At 39.1% G+C, this 19,453-nt stretch overlaps 1 protein-coding gene across 1 annotated transcript in view; it reads left to right on the top strand.

The window, feature by feature from the left end:
• Window positions 1-19,453, top strand: part of LOC106079945 (receptor-type tyrosine-protein phosphatase N2-like) — a 293,472-nt gene that overhangs the window by 52,432 nt on the left and 221,587 nt on the right. The window contains exon 2 of the mRNA XM_056043460.1: window positions 14,093-14,140. Within this exon, the coding sequence (XP_055899435.1) occupies window positions 14,093-14,140 (48 nt within the window). The remainder of the gene's footprint in view (window positions 1-14,092; window positions 14,141-19,453) is intronic.

Genomic DNA, 19,453 nt, shown 5'->3' with positions numbered 1-19,453 from the left:
GATCTAGCGATGCCTCTAAACCAGTGATGCCCAACCTTATACAGCCTGCGGGCCATTTTAAATTCCAACACTCGTGTCGCGGGCCACATTAATATAAAGATACAGATAACTGAAATAATTTAAAATAGTTTTATAACAATCCCGTGGCTCCAGTAGGCCTACTTACACCCATAAGTCAATTACGTAACAAGGGTCTCAGGTGTCTTATAACTGAACAAGTTTTTCTACATGCTTGTAAACATTGTGATCCTACCCAGCAATTGTTTTCGGAAAGGTGCAAGGTTTTTGTAGACAACACGGCTTAGAAATCTTTTGTCTTTATTGCTCGAAATTTCTCAAGCATGGAAGTCTGGCTTTGTAAGTCAATCAGTTTCAGTTGGTGTCACTCCTCAGCGGCAATAGTAATTATTTCGAAATCTGTTGCTCTGTCATTTAGTTTTGAATGGAGATTTTCACCAACATCGTCCACTCGTTTTGCAGTTGTCATGCCAGAAATTTGGCACAGCTTCAAATGCATTTTTGTTTCAGGCCGATTTTATTCCATCACTGCTAGCAAGCATCTTTTTAATGCTTCCTTTCTCTTCTTCAATTGTGAGCAACTCTGTAGCCTCCATTACAGCCGCGACTCAGTTTCTTGACTTCCAGGTAAATATTTTCGTCCCTCGCTCAACTCTAGACGTAACTTAGCGACTCTTTTCATAGCGGCTCAATATTTTTGTAATGGTTTGTTATAGAATGTCTTTTTATGTTATGTTCTTTAAAACAGCCACACTTTCTGTACAAATCAAACATGTTGGCTTGTTAATTTACATTTAATAAAAGATCTGTCCACTTGTCCTGGAAGTTTCAACATCCAATTTTTGTTTCTTCAACACTCCCATTTCCTAAACGTATACATGTTACATGGTATGGCACCAATCATGTTGATGTCAGAAGTACACGAACCAAAATGATGCAGAAAAGATGTGCTGTATTAGGTCTACACACATGAGATGTCAAGGACACAGCTAGCTCAAGACAGCCGCGGAATCGTACAAGACTCTAAAATAACTGTCAATTCTTATCGCCAAAAAAAAATGTGTTCTTATAGAAAAAAAAATGAACATGAATAACTAACAAGACAATAGATTAGTCTCAAATACATCAAAGAAAAAGTGAGAGTCCTAACAGAGAGAAAATACATTTTTCAACCTTTTTGTTTTTATATTTTTTTTTATTTTCTACATTTTGTGCCATACTTTGGCGGGCCGGTCAGAACCACATCCGGCCCGCGGGCCGTAGTTTGGGCATCACTGCTCTAAACCAAGAAACTTCAGCAGCTAAGCGCAAGCCAGAATATGGAATATCTGTTTACTTAGGTACCTGTTATAAACTAGGCCACAGTGGCACAGAAAGAATCATCATCCCAAACATCTTCTTCACGATAGGAAGTGAATGAAACCAAGGTTTGACGTTTACACACACAACAAAACAAACAACTAGCCCATATACAAAACAAAAACTTTGAAAAAAACATTCACGAGCACGCGACAAAGTCTAAAAGTACGTATAACGTTCAAACAGAACAGACGAGTTGTGGCAACTTGATCGTGCTCACGCGCTGGAAACTGTTTGATAGGAGCCTACTTGACTAGGATCCCAGAAAGCTTCAATTCCAGATGTCGACACTCATAAACAATTTCAAAGATACGATAGCTCCTTGGAAAGATGGAACTGGTGCATTCGGGGTCTGGCCTTATACGAAGACAGTGAAACCCTAAGAAACATTGGACCAGAGACTTGGACCCTGTTACAAATCGCAGCACGGAACCCAAGAAAATAGAGGCTTACAAAAGATGAAAAGAATGAACAGAAGACTTTGGAGATCTTTAGTAGCGGTCCATACCCCAACAGCGGTGACGGCCACAAAGTAGGAACCACACTCTCAGTAATGCTATTCCATTACGATTCAGTTCTACGAAATTTGACAAAAATTATTGGTGACTGTGTGACTATGTGACCGTTTGACTGTGTGACCGTGTGACTATGTGACTGTGTGACTATGTGACCGTTGTGTGACCGTGTGACTATGTCAATCTGTGGGAAAATTTGACAACGACATTAAAATCAATGCTCAAACCAAGGTGTTAAGTCTGTACTAGAAAAACTCTCTATTATCTCCCCTTTCTTTCCACGAGCAGGCTGTCACGACTCACCAAACGGTCGATTTAATGCCAGCCCTACGATCAATACAGCCTGTTTTTTTTTGTGTGTGAGTACGATTCCAGTTCCCTTTGATCTGGCATTGCTACACACTTGACCCAATTAGAGCTGTTTGCATTAAGTTCCTGCTGTGTAAGTCGACACTGTGTTAAAATCTGGTATAAAATAACAATTTAGTAAATGGCTTTCACTCACTCTCTTGACAGCATTGTTTAGTGGTAGATGGGAATTTTACAATGCATGCAACCAAGGTTGTCCACTCTTGAGATTTGAAGTCACTCGACCTAGGGTATCAAGTGACAAGTCATTCTTCTCTTTTCATTTGTCTGTTCAGCATTCGAGAGCTGTCCGTCTCTTTCTTGGACTCCTATTTCAGAAAGCTATGAGAATTATCAGCATAAAAAAATCTCCCACTTCTTCGTGATTTGAACATTTTACCATCACTAAGAAGATATATGACACCGATCACAAAAATAGAATATAGACTCCAGAACTCTTTTAGTCCTTTGGCTATTAAATCTTTGAACACAATGTAACTTACCGTTGTAAATTCAACATGTAATGTTTAAGAGAAACTGGTGAATGATTGTATATTTTATTTGTTATCGTACACATTTTTTGATCTAATTATAAATTGTTTATAGTAATGTACTATTATAAAACAAATTTCCTCACTGATAACTAAGTTTATTATGAATATCCCTTGTTGTTATCAAACAAAATAGTTAATTACCAGTAATTAATTGACTTATTGGTTATTTTTAAAAATTGATTCGTGTCTTGTATGTGCCAATGAATAATGTTGCATAGTTACGTGTAAAAATCTTTTACTAGAAAGACAGACAGACAAAAAGACAGACAGGGTGAGTTAATATAAGCTTTGTAAAAAAATAACAAAAATAAAAAAAAGCCGATCTTGCTACCGACGTCAAAAGACTGCCTTCTGAAATGATTACTGAGAATATAAATTGTTTCATAACAGTGTAATAGGGCCTACTATCAATTTCATTAAACAAATTCGTTATCTCATACAAAAAAAATATTTAAAAAAAATCAAAAACTATAATAGATGTTTCCCTTTAGAGAGACTTCTCTCCCTATGTCTAAAAAAAAGAAAGGAAAAGAAACGCAAACGTCTGCAAGAGATGAACATTGTCTCGGAGAGCCTCCACACAAACACACACAAGCAATAACGTAATCACACAAAAGCGTTGTACATTGCAAGAGGAGGGCAGAGGTGGGGGAATTAATCCCTGTTCTGACATGACAGACTTAGGTCCCCTGGCGAGGTTCAAGAGTCAAATCTTGCAGCATTAAGTCTGACAATATGCAGGTCACATGATATCCAGACTACTGAAAACGTGGTTTCCAGGAGAAATGTGTTGTTTTTATATTCTCTACTATTTCTTTCCTTTGAACCTGACTCTACACAACAGCCAACTTGTACGAATGTATTATATCCAATAGCAAATCTTCCTCTCTCCTCAAAAACTCGAATAAACCTGATAAAGGACAAACATTTCGCTTGTAATGAATAATTAGCACAACATTTTATGCGAAAATAAACTCTGTCTTTTCTAGGATGACAGCATCAATATTATTGTAAATTGAATAATCGAATCCTACGTTTATAAAATGAAAGACATCCTGCTTATGAGGGTAATTAGTATCATGCGTTATTGGGATAATTAACACTCCTCATCCAGAGCGATTATAATCGTGCTTTGTCTTTCTATCAGTTTCCTTTTGAAATGGAAATTATGCTTTGGTAATAGCTTTGCGCTTAATCAGGGCCGGATTTAAGGGAAGGCAGGCTACAGCTCCGCGGTCTCCACCAGAAAGAGGCCTCCACAAAAGAAATAAAAATGTATCCAAATTTGAATGAGTCAGAAAGTTTAATTTTTCTTTTTTTTTCTTCGGATGGCTAAAATGTCGAGATTAAGAAGTGTCCACTTGTAGCATACTCGGAATAAGTAAATACAGCTCCGAATTTACGAATTATTTATATCAGCCATTTTACGTTTTCCGGCTTGGTCTTTCGATGGGCCTCAAATGTGTATCCCGCGGTTTAAGTATTCCGCTTTTTAGGTCGTCAAAAAAGATCGCATTTGGCATGCGGTCGACCACCATGCGGCATAAGTGTCCTTCGTAGCGTAGCTGTCGAATGTCAAGTAGTTCTATGCTGTCCACACAGGCCTCCTGCAGAACACGATTATTTTTAAGGTATTCCTGCCAGCGAAGGCACCTTTGACTGAAGAGATAGAGGAGCCTTAGATGCCTTCTACGAAGACCCGGGTCTCAGAGCAATACAACATTGTGATGAGAATCAATGCTTGTGAGACCTATCTATACGGTTATCAACTTCTCTTGAAAGTGATAGGTCATGCTTCCCGGATATGTAAAGTGGTGTACTACGTTGACGGGTGTCCATTAGGGCTGAGTAGATTTTATTGGTTGACTTCTGAAACGTAACTTTCGTTTTTTTCCGAGGTTTATTGTTCAAACAAAAGAAGCAGCAGCGTACGCAAAGTCGTTATCGGTCAGCTGAAGCTCATGTTCAGTGTGAGCAAGTAGGGTACAATCTTTAGCATAAAAAAATGTGTGACGACCATCTCTTTTGTTTTAGTGTGGGAGGCGCAAAAGGTTGAACACATTGTCATCTAAGCTGAACCTGACGTAGTTGCCTTTGTGTAGTCTCTGCCTCAATTGACTCAGCATTTTGCCAAAGAAGATAGCCAACAGAGTTGATGCAAGTACAGAACCTTGCTTTACGACCTTCTCTATGGGAAAGTAATCATATAAGTCACCTTGGTTTCTAATTCGGTCTTTTGTTCAACATTAACCTGCTCGAGAATGAAAAGGAACCTTGGAGGGCATCTGAACTTGGACAAAGTCCTCCATAAACAATCACGACTCTGTATATCAAATACTTCGGGGAGATTGGTGAAGGAAGAACACAAGTTCAGGTTCTTCTGTCTACATTTTAACTGCATTTCACGCAGGAGAAAAAATCATATCTGCCAGCCCGGAAACGACACTAACCAAAGAGCACATCGGCTTCTATGGTCAATTTGTCAAGGAGTATCAAGGGTTTTTCCAGCTACTAACAGGGTTATTGGAGCAGTCTGATTGTGTGACAGGTGGGGAGATGTGACGTGTGTTTGGCGCGTTTTAATGTCTAGGGGATGATTATTTTTAAAGCTATCACACACCAACCTATCAGCATATGAATCGGGAGCAGACACGCAACGAGACAAAGCAATGAAAGATAGATACAAAAGTTAAAATGATGAATATTTATTTACATAAATATACATATAAGAATAAAAGGGGGAGGGTTCGCATCTATCTCTAGTGAATACTATGTTTAATCATCACTCTTGCACCTAATAAGAGAGTATGTCACTTTGTCCTCTGACTTAGCTGGTATTCCTGTTGATGTCGCAGCTGGCTGTGTCCTGGCTTGAGGTTCTGCAGCTGGAGGTGGCGCTCTAGCGGATAGAGGGACGCCGGTGATATAGTTCTTGTGGAGTCTCAATCCCCAAAATCTAATATCTGTAGTGGGCACAGTAGGGCGGGTGGCCGGCTACCGTGGGCACAAGCTTACTGCGGGCAGAGCTGATCTGCCGTGGGCAGCGTAGTTGACAGGATATGTCCAGTGAGTTGCAGAGGGTTGGCGTAGCTATGACGTCTCGCACAGACCTGAGTCTATAGGGACGTCGCACCTAATAGCTTGACAGGTGGGCTGTCGAATAGGCGGGCAATGCCGATAGCGCCAAGTGGTAGAGTTGAGTAGATCTCAGTAGGCAAGTGCAGTGCTGAATAGCACTAAGCACAGATGCAGTAGTTGAGTGGCGTCGAGTAGACACTAAACAGCAAATAGCAAATAAATAGGCAGGTCAGTGAGCTAGTGCAGTGCTGAATAGCACTAAGCACAAAGATAGTAGGTGATTCTTGATATCAAACAGATAGGCAGACACCTGAGGGAGGCTGCGGATAAATAAAGACAAGTTAGGACATGTCTCTTATGCATCTTATCGATGCCCTCGACTGAGGTGCATTCGTCAGATTGGTAAAATTGCTTTTGAGCACAAAAGGGGAGATGATGACAAATGGGATTTGGAAAATAGATGGCTGATAGTAGCAATATAAAAATGTACATAAAAGGGAAAGTAATAATATAAAATGTACATAGAAGGGGAAACAATAATCTCAAATAAACAACACAGGTATATAGAAAAAGAAAAAGGGGGGGGGTGAAATGGGCGGTGGTCAGTGACCAAGACGGTTTGTTTACATATGACCGTGGGTCGAGAACAATGGAGCGCGCTTGAATGGAGAAGGTGTCCGTTCAAGCGGCGCAACTCTCGTTAGAGTGAAATGACTACAGGGGAGATAATTCATATCTCTTTTCTAGACGCAGTATCAGTGCGCTAGTAAAATTATCAAGGTGGCCAACCGAGATAAAGGAAATAAAATAAGATGTACAAGTATATACATGGTTGCATCCACGATCAATTGAGCAACGTAGCATTAATAGATTAATGCAATCCATAAATAAATACATAGGACATGTTTATGTTTTCTACTTACGCCAGTGAGAAATACACAATGCACTAATTAAATATAAATGAAATAATCAGAATACACATGATAATATCCAGTGGAAATAGCACAAAAGTAATTAAGATGGAACTTGTGATTAAGTTCGGCTTACCACCAGGTATTCCTCTAGGAGAAAGGATAAATGAAGCAGTCCAGACTCGATAGCTCAGCTCGAATGAGAAATGAAAGAGAGTCTGGCCTGATTTAATTTACCTTATATACAGGCCTGGAGAATGTGGGCGGACACAGGAAATGTCCAAGGCTAAGAATTATCTTACACGTGGGTGAATTAGACTTGAGATGGGAGTCGCACACTGGGAAGGTCAATGGGCGTGTTTGTCGTCGTGGTCTCCTAGATCAAAGAGAGACGCGGGAGAAAGGGGGGGGGGAGAGTGACTTGCATTCCACACAAGGTGGTGTCATCTGCGCCCGTCAGACATCCGGCCGGTACGATCAAAGAGAATGTGTCTATCTTTGCCCCGGTCAAGGGAAGATAACTCGAAAGACGTGGCCTTGCTATCTCCAATGTGGTCAACTAAGTCTAGCCTGGAGCGGAAAAGGTGGTGCGGGTGAAGAAATTGGAGGTAGGATGGGGAAATGACTAAAATAAAATAAATAAATAATGAAAAATAATAATTAATGCTGTGATAAATTTGAGTGACTCTGACAGCGAGTTTTTGACTTGTCACAGATTGGTCGCCTTTTTTTGTACAGGTATATGTTGAATGCATCGTGACGTTCTAGAGGAACAGTACATGTGTCCAGGCAAAAGTAAAGTGGTCTGTTTGCCTTCCTGTGAGAGCAGCACCACTCATTGTGAAAACATCTGATGGAAGACCATCAGATCCGGGCACTTTATTCATTTTGAGCTTCCCAAGAGCCGTTTAAACCTCAACAAGACTTGAATTTTCGTCAAGTTCCCTTTTACCTGTTTTTTTTTTGTTTTGTTTTGGGGGGGGGGGGGGAATTTCAGTAAGAGAATCGTCAGTGACAACCCTTTCGTCGATAAAAAGCAAAGTACAGTGCTCGATTTTTGTTTCGAACTTAATAATTAATGAATATTAGATTTTAAAAAAATGAAATATTTTTTCCCGCTCCATTCCCCCCGTGATCTGTTCAAGATAAATATTTCCTAGTTCTCTAGGCAGATTTAATTTTATTTCGTTTCATACTTTACAAAATTATAACACGGACAATCTCTCAGTGTGGCCAACGAGCTAGTCATTCTTTCCAAACGATATGCAGAAACTGTCAAATTTCTAGGGAAATGGTCGAGATCTGTGTCCACCGAGGTCGCCCAACTAGAAGATTTTAGCTTCCACGAAGGTACGAGTTGAAGAGAGTTTACACTGCCCCATATCTCCCCTCTCCACGATATCATATTTAAGCGAATGTGCAAATCCACTTGGAGTACGTAACATTTTAATGCTAGGCCTATAGATCCAGGCTTACAAGGCAGTGCGCAGAATGTTCCTGGACATCTATTTACTTATTTAACTCTCAAGACCAAATTTTATTTTTGAAGATAATATTTCAAAAAATTATAATGGTCAAACTAAAACTTTTATAGTGCAACCAGTTAGCTAGTAATTCTTTACCAAAGATTTACATCATCTGTCGAATTTCTAGGAAAATTGTTAAAGTTGTTTTCAAGGTCAGTATCCATGTGTTTTTTTTTCCACCCAAGAAGAATTTGCAAGCTGAAGAGAGGAATTATAAAAAGAAAGTATCAATATTTGTATAAAACATTTTGTAAGACTCTGTTTACTCGGCCATAAACCTTTTTCAAAGAAGGGATAGAGACATTCAGTTGTATCCTGTCCAACTCCTTAACTCACAGATCTTTAATGAAAAGGAAGTCTGTATTTTAGCTAGTCAACATTTGTATTTCGCATTTCTGAAAACTGACTGTGATGAATAAACTAAAGACGAATTAGATTTGGTAAAAGTGACCGCTGAGTTGTTCCACTTACATGGTAAGAAGATGCTAAAAGTTTGCAATTTTGTCGTCATTCCAAAGATGGATAATATTGATGCATGTATGAACGAATGTGTCTGACAGAATGGCATCCTTCTAACTCGCTAGATCTTATACAAGAATCACATTTATATACTTTAAAAACAAAAAGACAATACTTCCTTATAGGGTGATTGTTTTTCTCATAATAACTAATGAATGTTTTACATTAAAAAGCAATGTCACATTGTTACACAGTAACCTGGAAACTCATAGCTGGACATGTTACTTTATTTCTAGGGCAAAATAATCGCTGTATATTAGGAGGTATTATCTGTTGTTTTTTTTTAAAGTTTGTGTTTATGTTTTTTCTTGTTAATGTTGAGCTATGAGCTCAAAAGTACAAATAACGGCATTACATTACCAGTAAATATAATATTTTATTTTATTCAAAATTTTGTCACTATTCAATTAGTTTGAAATATCTGTATATGTATTTTATGTTTTCTGATAGCAAAACACCATACAGGACTCAATTAATCAGTGTAATCTATTGACATTTATCAATACATAATGAGAAAGAATTGATCAGTCATTGTATTAAGTAAACGATTTATCGAAAATTTGATCGATTCCAATGAAACGGGCCAGGCATCGGTAGGTGCTATCTAGAGTTGTAATATTCCGCCTCCATGTTATTGAATGCCAAGTCAAAGTGTCTAGTCACCAAATAAACTTTATTTTTTTTAAGTTCTTGCTGTTCTAAAGCAAACCACGACACTACATTGATTGATTCCAGAAAGCCCACATGGGACCTTTATACTTTCTTACACTTTTTCAGACGAAGTCACTGTCTGCACGTGCGTCTAACTTCTCCCAGAAGCGTCCTTAGCAGGATTCTGGGCGAGGGTCATATCAGGGCCACGAAGAGTTGTACGATGGGCTGAAAGTGATCTTTGTGACCCTTCCATTTTAAGGCGCAAGGCCTAAGGTGGTTGCTTCACTCGCATGGGGGTGGTTGCTCCACTCGCCTGGGGCGGTTGCTCCACTCGCCTGGGGGCGGTTGCTCCACTCGCCTGGGGCGGTTGCTCCACTCGCCTCTCTAAGTGGTCATGTCCGTCGTGTAATCATTTTTCTTTGAATGCAGCTTTTGAAATGGGCCCTGAAAATACGCGCGAGACTTTGTCAAGTATCCCAGCTGTCCTAATGAGTAGCTTGTTTCTGCCTCCAAGTGTTAGGAAGTATAAACTACCAACAGTAAGCTTTTCTTTCCAATGTTTCTCTGGGGCGTCCTTCTTACTGTGTCTTAAGCTTGTCAAGTGTAGCATCTCTCCAGCCTCTATGCTGCCCACAATCCTGTTCACAAAAACAAGATTAGTTGTTATATTATTTTTGTACTTAGGCAATAGAATTCTATGAAAGCATTTGTGTCTTTATATATCTTGACATGAATTCTAATGGATTGATTGTTTTAATACAATTGAATCTACGTGTAAATCATTCGCTTGCTTGAGATTATTTTGTGATTATGATAGAGGTTTTATGAAATTATTTTTTAAAATTTTATCACCACATTTCTCTCTCTCTTTCTCTCTCTCTCTCTCTCTCTCTCTTTCTCTCTCAATCCTTCTCTTTCTCCATCTTTAGACCTATCTCATTCAGTTACACCACGGGAAATACTGCATTCCTCACTAATCTTCGGACACGAAGACAAGCCTTATTATTATTATTATTATTTATTATTATTATTATTCAGTTTCAATATTTCTCCTGAAGACTTTCGTTTATAAAGTTTTGTTGTGAACCAGAGAATGAAACCCTCATTGGTTGCAGCATCCACTCTTAACCACTTCACCACACAGCCAATCCCTACACAGCCAATCCCTCCACACAGCCAATCCCTCCACACAGCCGATCCTACCACACAGCCAATCCCTCCACACAGCCAATCCCTCCACACAGCCAATCCCTCCACACAGCCGATCCTACCACACAGCCGATCCTACCACACAGCCGATCCTACCACACAGCCGATCCTACCACACAGCCGATCCTACCACACAGCCTATCCTACCACACATTCTCAGCAGAGACACACCCTCCGTGAAACGATCATTTTGAAAGATTTCGTTGATGAAGTTGATAAATATCTCCATGGTTCATCGATCTCCTGAGTATTGATCGATAGGATTAGTTTAACTGTGATCAGAACACGAGCTACTGATCTGACAAGTACGATAAATCAGGATTGTCATAGTTTAGATTCAATCCTTAAACAAAGGAAACTCACGTGATCACAGTTTATGTTGATATGATCTTTGTAAGGCTTCGAAATGCTTTATATCTTAATTAATTAATTAGTAAAGAGAGAGAGAAAGACAGAGAGACATCGTGAGACACTGTGAGACACTGTAAGACACTCTTTGACACTGTTAGACACAGAGAGACACTGTGAGACTGTAAGACACCGTGAGACACAGTAAGACACTCTTAGACAATGTAAGACACTGTGAGACACAGACACAGAGAGACACAGAGAGACACTGTGAGACACAGAGACACTGTGAGACACAGACACAGAGAGACACAGAGAGACACTGTGAGACACTGTGAGAGCTAAGCTTCAACCAAATCAATGTTCTTACCCTATCTACAGGTTATCGTGACCTTTAGGTTGTCATCAGCACATTTTTGTTAGCATCAATCGTTAGTCGCGAGGGGACGCAAAAGGGACTTGGTCTTGAAAGGATAGCATTCTCCCGCCCCGAGCAGTCGCTTATGAAGGCGAGCGCTGTGACCTAATGCAAGGCGATGGACTATTGACGACCATAATAATCATTAGTCTCTATCTCGGCTGTGTCTGATACCATTTGGCTGGAATTGTATTATTTCACTTAAATATAGCTTTTACAAGTGGCGTCTCTATAGGGGGGGGGGTTCGGGCCGCACCGGGTGACACCCACCAGGGGGTGACACATGAGTAGGAAAAATGCAATTTTCCTAAATACAACTATGAAAAAATTTACTACCTCGAATGTCTCTCACATTTAAATATCAACATGTCCCAGACCTTCTTAATTTAGCTCGATTTGACTTGTAATCAGCATTTTTATGAGAAAAATAATGCGTTGTTGACGCCAGGAGAAAGATTTTCTGAAGCTCAGAAATGTAGAAAAACGCTTAGCTTTAGGGCTTTGCCCCATACATCCAGCTTGAGCGGCTCTCCTAAACATCTTATCTGACCAGTTGAGTGGCTCTCCTAAACATCTTATCTGACCAGTTGAGTGGCTCTCTTAAACATCTTATCTGACCAGTTGAGTAGCTCTACTAAACATCTTATCTGACCAGTTGAGTGGCTCTCCTAAACATCTTATCTGACCAGTTGAGTGGCTCTCCTAAACATCTTATCTGACCAATTGAGTGGCTCTCCTAAACATCTTATCTGACCAGTTGAGTGGCTCTCCTAAACATCTTATCTGACCAGTTGAGCGGCTCTCCTAAACATCTTATCTGACCAGTTGAGTCGCTCTCCTAAACATCTTATCTGACCAGTTGAGCGGCTCTCCTAAACATCTTATCTGACCAGTTGAGCCGCTCTCCTAAACATCTTATCTGACCAGTTGAGCGGCGCTCCTAAACATCTTATCTGACCAGTTGAGCCGCTCTCCTAAACATCTTATCTGACCAGTTGAGTGGCTCTCCTAAACATCTTATCTGACCAGTTGAGTGGCTCTCCTAAACATCTTATCTGACCAGTTGAGCGGCTCTCCTAAACATCTTATCTGACCAGTTGAGCCGCTCTCCTAAAAATCTTATCTGACCAGTTGAGCGGCTCTCCTAAACATCTTATCTGACCAGTTGAGCGGCTCTCCTAAACATCTTATCTGACCAGTTGAGCGGCTCTCCTAAACATCTTATCTGACCAGTTGAGCCGCTCTCCTAAACATCTTATCTGACGAGTTTAGCCGCTCTCCTAAACATCTTATCTGACCAGTTGAGTGGCTCTCCTAAACATCTTATCTGACCAGTTGTGTGTCGAACGTAACATTTTTTATTGTAAAATGTTGAGAAACACATTGACTTAAACCAGAATGATTTTGATGGACGAATCGAAATTTTTTTTTTAAATCTACAAAACTAATCAACATCCATTATTGGTATTGAGGCTTTGTTCGACGATGTTTCGCAGGATTTAAACCTGTTTAGTGCTTGATTTGCCTTTTTGGAAGCGGCCGAGAAACACTAGTATAATTAGAAACCTCTTCCCTAAGGAACTCTTAAAATCTCTAATATAAAGTATTTTTTTTATTTATGTAATAACTTTTGATAAAATGTAAAAAATAAAAAAAAAACACATTTTAAAATAGAATAAAATACAATGTGGTGCTCTTCAATTAATTAGTTTACAGTTTTAGTGTTCACCATAAAGAATTGAAATAGACAATGGTTGGTTGTTTTTTGAGGGGGGGGGGGAGATGACACCCGAGCTTACCGCACCGGGTGACACCGACCCTAGTGACACCACTGGTTTTTACAATACCTATATTCAAGTCACAACTCTATGGAGTGTGGAGGAACCTGGAACCTGAACACGGATCTTAAAAATGGCTCTAACGATTATTCTAGAAATTTAATGATTGGTGTATATCGCTGCGGAAAGAATTACTAGCTCGTTGGCTACGCTGGAAAAACTCCTAGTTTGACTGTTATTATTTCTCAAAGTACAACAAAAAAATCGATACATTTAAACTTGGCTAGAGAACTAAATCTAGACCAAAACTCGGTTTTGAAAGGACTATCGCGTTCCGGAATTTCCGAATGTAAGACATTATAGAGTCAGAATTAAATAAATTAATGTTCAGGAAGATTTTGCGCATGTCTTAAATGCTAGATCTAAAGGCCTTTCATTGTAGTGTTATAAAGTGTAGTAGATCCATACATTCGCTTAAACAGGATTCTTTCTGTGGGGGGGGGGGGGGGAGGGGAGGGGTTCCATTGTTTTTTTTTAAGCTAACATTCAATAGTTTTGAAGAGAAAAAGAATTTCTTTATAAACTGTATACAGGAGATATACAGGAGATATACAGGAGATATTGCTTTTTTAAAACAGCATTCTTAATGTTTCCCTTTTTGACGAAACAAAACCAAATCTGAAAAATAAATGTGTTTTTTTAAATGGAGTTTAACTTAGTAAAAACAAACTAACCTAAACTCTTAATTAAACAAAAACAAAATGTACCTCTAAGGGTTAGAGTTGAAAACATTGAAAAGAAAAACTTTCTGACACAACGTCAATTCATTACATTGTGTTTTTTTTTCCTTTCTTCAGGTTGTCTTAACTCAGATGTTTGTGACAGAGGGGAAATCTGCATTAACGGTAAGAGTACAGTTTTACATTGAAAAATTGTATGTTTAAAAGTTGTTTAGATCCCGAATTTCTGACAAAAGAACGCTTGTATTGTAGAGATGTGTAGACGAGAAACATCCTATCTATCTATCTCTATATAAATAAATAAATATATATACCCACCCCGAGATGAAATCCCTTTTGAAGGGTGAGTTCTATGACTGATTTTGTATTCATTTTGTCTATTATAAGTCAGATTGTATTGTTAAACCACCACTTGTCCCAGCGCAGCTAAAGGAGGGAGGTTGAGTTTACCCCCCTCCGGAGTTTTTTTGACGTTAACAACTCTCCTCTTCAATATAAAATTAAAGCAAACAACTCACTAAGAGGGTTTTGAGTTTAAAACCCCACTCCAACGTGTTTTTAATTAATTACGCACTCATACCCACGCACACATATATCTGGGGGTAGATCCTCCCTAAATCCCCTCCCCGAGAATGAAATCCTGCTTACGCCCGTGTATATATTCCAGCTAACATTTTAATAAGCTGTTACTCATTACGTATAGTATATTTTGAAGAAAGCTGCATCTTATAATAATTTATATTGTCTGTGTCTCTCCATTATAAGTCTGCTTCTTTGAAAACTTTGATGAGTGTGGGGCGTGAGGGTAGGTGGAGTCCCGTATGTTTATAAATGAAAGAAAAATGCAGCATTAAGCACGAGTTGATTGAGTAGCCACGACAATAGTTCTCATTCCGCGACTTAACATTTTACACTATCGGATTTTTTTTTGAAAGGACCAAGAATACGTTATATAGTTTCGAATTCCCTAAGAGTGACCAGACACCGAAGCCTGTCCACTAAGAGTGACCCGACACCGAAGCCTATCCACTAAGAGTGACCCGACACCAAAGCCTGTCCACTAAGAGTGACCCGACACCGAAACCTGTCCACTAAGAGTGACCCGACACCGAAGCCTGTCCACTAAGAGTGACCCGACACCAAAGCCTGTCCACTAAGAGTGACCAGACACCAAAGCCTGTCCACTAAGAGTGACCAGACACCAAAGCCTGTCCACTAAGAGTGACCCGACACCGAAGCCTGTATACTAAGAGTGACCCGACACCGAAGCCTGTCCACTAAGAGTGACCCGACACCAAAGCCTGTCCACTAAGAGTGACCCGACACCGAAGCCTGTCCACTAAGAGTGACCAGACACCAAAGCCTGTCCACTAAGAGTGACCAGACACCAAAGCCTGTCCACTAAGAGTGACCAGACACCAAAGCCTGTCCAATACTTAGGCATCCTATCATAAGCCTACTTGTTTTGTTCTTTATTTAAGACATGACCTGATAGGAGTATGGACGTTGTGTGGACAGATTAGCAGCTTGTCTGGATTAATTTCTTACAACTATCACTCGATCAACACTTGGGTAGTTTAAAGTACTCCGCTCAAGGTGGCTCTCTCGGAGACAAATACCGTCCGGCTTAGCCTGGAACACTGACAAACATTTCCAGAGAGCGAGCTTGTATGGAGACGTACGCGATTGATTTGACCAAGACACTGGACATATAGCGGTGAAGCCATGAACATAAACTCTGGTCATGGTAATCAAAGACAAGAAATGGTCTTTTAAGTTTCTGAGTGTTAGTTATCTTATGCAGCGCAATATACTAGTTTTACGTTTGGAAAGCTCTTTTTTACAAGCTTATATCAACTCACTCTGTCTGTCTGTCTGGTAAAAAAGTTTGTACTCATTATTTCTCTCACACCCAATCTCGGATTAAGCTGAAATTTTGTACAATTATTTTGTGTATTTGCCAACACAAGAATTATAAAAACAAACAAACAATTAGTTAATTAACTAATTGATAATTGTTTTGTTTTGTATCTCAAACAATGGAAAGAAATTTTCCTTGAAGGATAATATGGTATAAGGTGAATTAGTCCCCTTTATTGTCAGTAGTAAAAAAAATGGATAACTATAAATAACTATATACCTATTTTCACCAGCAGCTCCGTGGTACAGTGGTTACCGGCTTGAGGAGGCCTTAGCGCTTGAGTTCGAATTTAAAAGCGATCACCCAGATACCCCCTTCTTTCTACCCCTACCCTTTCTCAACTGGTCCAGACAAGTGATAGGATCATAGCGTAGTGAGAAAGCTAAAAACATTAAATTGTGCTAAACAAAAACAACTGGTAAAAAAAATATTTCTAATCGCACGAATGTATTATTGTTACTCTAGATCTATTACACATCTAGTCACATGACTGATCCAAACTAATGGCTACAACTACACTGAATAGAAGCCATTTTTTTTTAAGTCTTTTTTTTTTTTTGTATCGTGCTTGTTTTTTAGCGTTTTTGTTTTTCGATGCTCTTCTTCAGGTAGATTGGATTCACGAATAATGAACTAAAGGAACGCGTGAATGTGTGTGGAATTCATAGAATTATGTGTGAGGCTCTGAATGTGTTGTGTGTATCTTCTAGGCGTGTGTGTGTGTGTTTGTTCGGACTTTAACTTGTGAACATGTCACACGTTTGAGATCCAGTCATTAAAAAGTTGCTGTTTTAAATAAAATACCCCTATTCAACTTCGTTGAAACATCCCTGGCTCAAAAACCTGGGTGGTGCCTGGTAATGGAGCTCGAAAACGGCTCTAACGATTTTCCTAGAAATGTGAAAGTTGATGTATATCGTTAGAAAAGAATTACTAGCTCATTGGTCACACTCGGAAAACTGAAGTTTGACCATCATAATTTTTCGTGTGTTCAATGCATTGGTAGATATCTAGACCAAATTTAATTTTTTTAAGACGATTATATTTTGAAAATTATTTATAAGTCAAACCAAGAGTTTTCTTCTTGTGGCCAATTAACTAATAATTATTTTCCCAAAAATATACATAAAATTTCACAATTCTAGAACTATCGTTAGAGAATTTTCGAGATCAGTATCCACCTAATCACCCTCCACCCATGAAGAAATAGCAAGCTTATAAGAGGAAGTGTACAAATAAACAGCTCATAAAACACTTACTGAATAATTTCTTACATAAAAATGTCACTTAAGGACAAATAAGTAATTTCTTAGTATACTGGAAGACAAGAACAATGTATAGCATATAACCTGGGCCTAGGAGCTCATCAGTAAGATCATTTCTAGTTTCCCTTATCTCACTCTTCCGGTAAGGAGGGAAAAAAAGTTGTGTTTTTTTTTTTATGTTCTCGCAGACATTTGATTACTTCCGGCAAAGTCACGTGATAAGAAGTATTTCCCTTGATTGGCTCAAACCAGATGGAGGTAGTTTAAAGTCCATAGAAATAAATTGAATCTAGCTTTTTCAGAAGAAATAAATTGTCAATAAATCTTCAGTTGTCACAACAATGACCAACGCTAGGGTCAGTCGAATTCATTTATAATTATGTAGTCATGATAGTCATATCAAGTTTACATTTCCCTCTTATTGTGTAAAACAATATCAAGATAAGGTTGCTATCTATTACTGTAATCAGTTATATAGTCAAAATGTATTCAACATTAGTAAAACCATTTGTAAAATCAGTGGCGTCACTAGGGTGGGTGTCATCTGGTGCGGGCTGCTCATGGCTCGCCCCCCCCCCCCCATCCCAATCTTTTCCAAGAAATTTCCAATTGTTTTTTTTTTTCTTTTTGTTGTTTTTGTTGCACCAAAATACACTGAGCTAAATTACCAACATACCTTGACAGTGTAATGACTCAATAGTAAGACGTGTTGAAGTTGGGTTTAATTGGGTATTTCCTTTGTGACGCAAAAGTACATTAAAAACTTAGAACGGAAATAGATTGGAGACAGACTAACGGACGAGAGAGAGAGAGAGAGAGACCTCTTATAATCACACCTTGGGAAGGACGTGTGTTCCTGAGTTGACTAAGTGCATAGTGTACTAAAGTAGTGTGTGTGTGTCTTCTAAAAGGCCGGAGTAACTTATTTTATAGTATTCGTTCTGATGTTGTAGACATAGAGATATAGAGCTGTGCTATTTATGAGATTTGAGAGAGACTTAGAGCTAGACCAGTAGACATAGAACTCTGCTATACTTGTGATTTGAGAGAGACTTAGAGCTAGACCAGTAGACATAGAACTCTGCTATACTTGAGATTTGAGAGAGACTTAGAGCTTGACCAGTAGACATAGAACTCTGCTATACTTGTGATTTGAGAGAGACTTAGAGCTAGACCAGTAGACATAAAACTCTGCTATACTTGTAATTTGAAAGAGACTTAGAGCTAGACCAGTAGACTTAGAGCCATAGAGCTCCGCTATGTTTGAGATTTGATCCTAATTCGAGATTTCTCTCTAAATATTTGTGCAAGGCCCCCACAAATCGTAGGCCCTTATCGGCCGCCTAGTTTGACTAAACCTAAGCCCGACCTTGATGCACGATTAAATTAAGACTCTCTTTAATTATTATGTACAGCCAAATCAAGTCAATATATCTCTATATCGCTATACACAGTTATTCAACATTTAGTCTATTATTGTGTATAGATATATCAGGTCACCACATCAATGTCATTATATAAAGCCAAAATTTTCATCTATAATTATTTACAGTTATGTCAAGTCGAGTTTTATAAATATTATTATGCATAGCCATATTTAGTCTACATTTGCATCTAATACTATGTAATACCATGTCAAGTCTGTACTTTTTTCCTTATTATGTGTAACCATATCAAATGCACACCTCCAACCATCGTTATGTATGGTCACAAAAAGTCAAGATATCTATTTTCATCGCATTGTACAAACTCATACATGGTCACGTGGGCAGATCAAGTCTTGTGGACGTGGGAGGAATAACCGCTGGAAACAAATCAATAACTGATCTAAAGACAGTCCTCTGCCAATGTGTTAGGCCATCAATACATAACCGATCTAAAGACAGTCCTCTGCCAATGTGTTAGGCCATCAATACATAACTGATCTAAAGACAGTCCTCTGCCAACGTGTGAGGCCATCTCGACCATCAATACATAACTGATCTAAAGACAGTCCTCTGCCAATGTGTTAGGCCATCAATACATAACTGATCTAAAGACAGTCCTCTGCCAATGTGTTAGGCCATCAATACATGACTGATCTAAAGACAGTCCTCTGCCAACGTGTTAGGCCATCTCGGCCATCAATACATAACTGATCTAAAGACAGTCCTCTGCCAATGTGTTAGGCCATCAATACATGACTGATCTAAAGACAGTCCTCTGCCAATGTGTTAGGCCATCTCGGCCATCAATACATAACTGATCTAAAGACAGTCCTCTGCCAATGTGTTAGGCCATCAATACATGACT

This window comes from Biomphalaria glabrata, chromosome 1 (genome assembly GCF_947242115.1).
Source record: "Biomphalaria glabrata chromosome 1, xgBioGlab47.1, whole genome shotgun sequence".
NCBI lineage: Eukaryota > Metazoa > Mollusca > Gastropoda > Planorbidae > Biomphalaria > Biomphalaria glabrata.
This window is presented reverse-complemented; position numbering and strand designations above follow the sequence as displayed.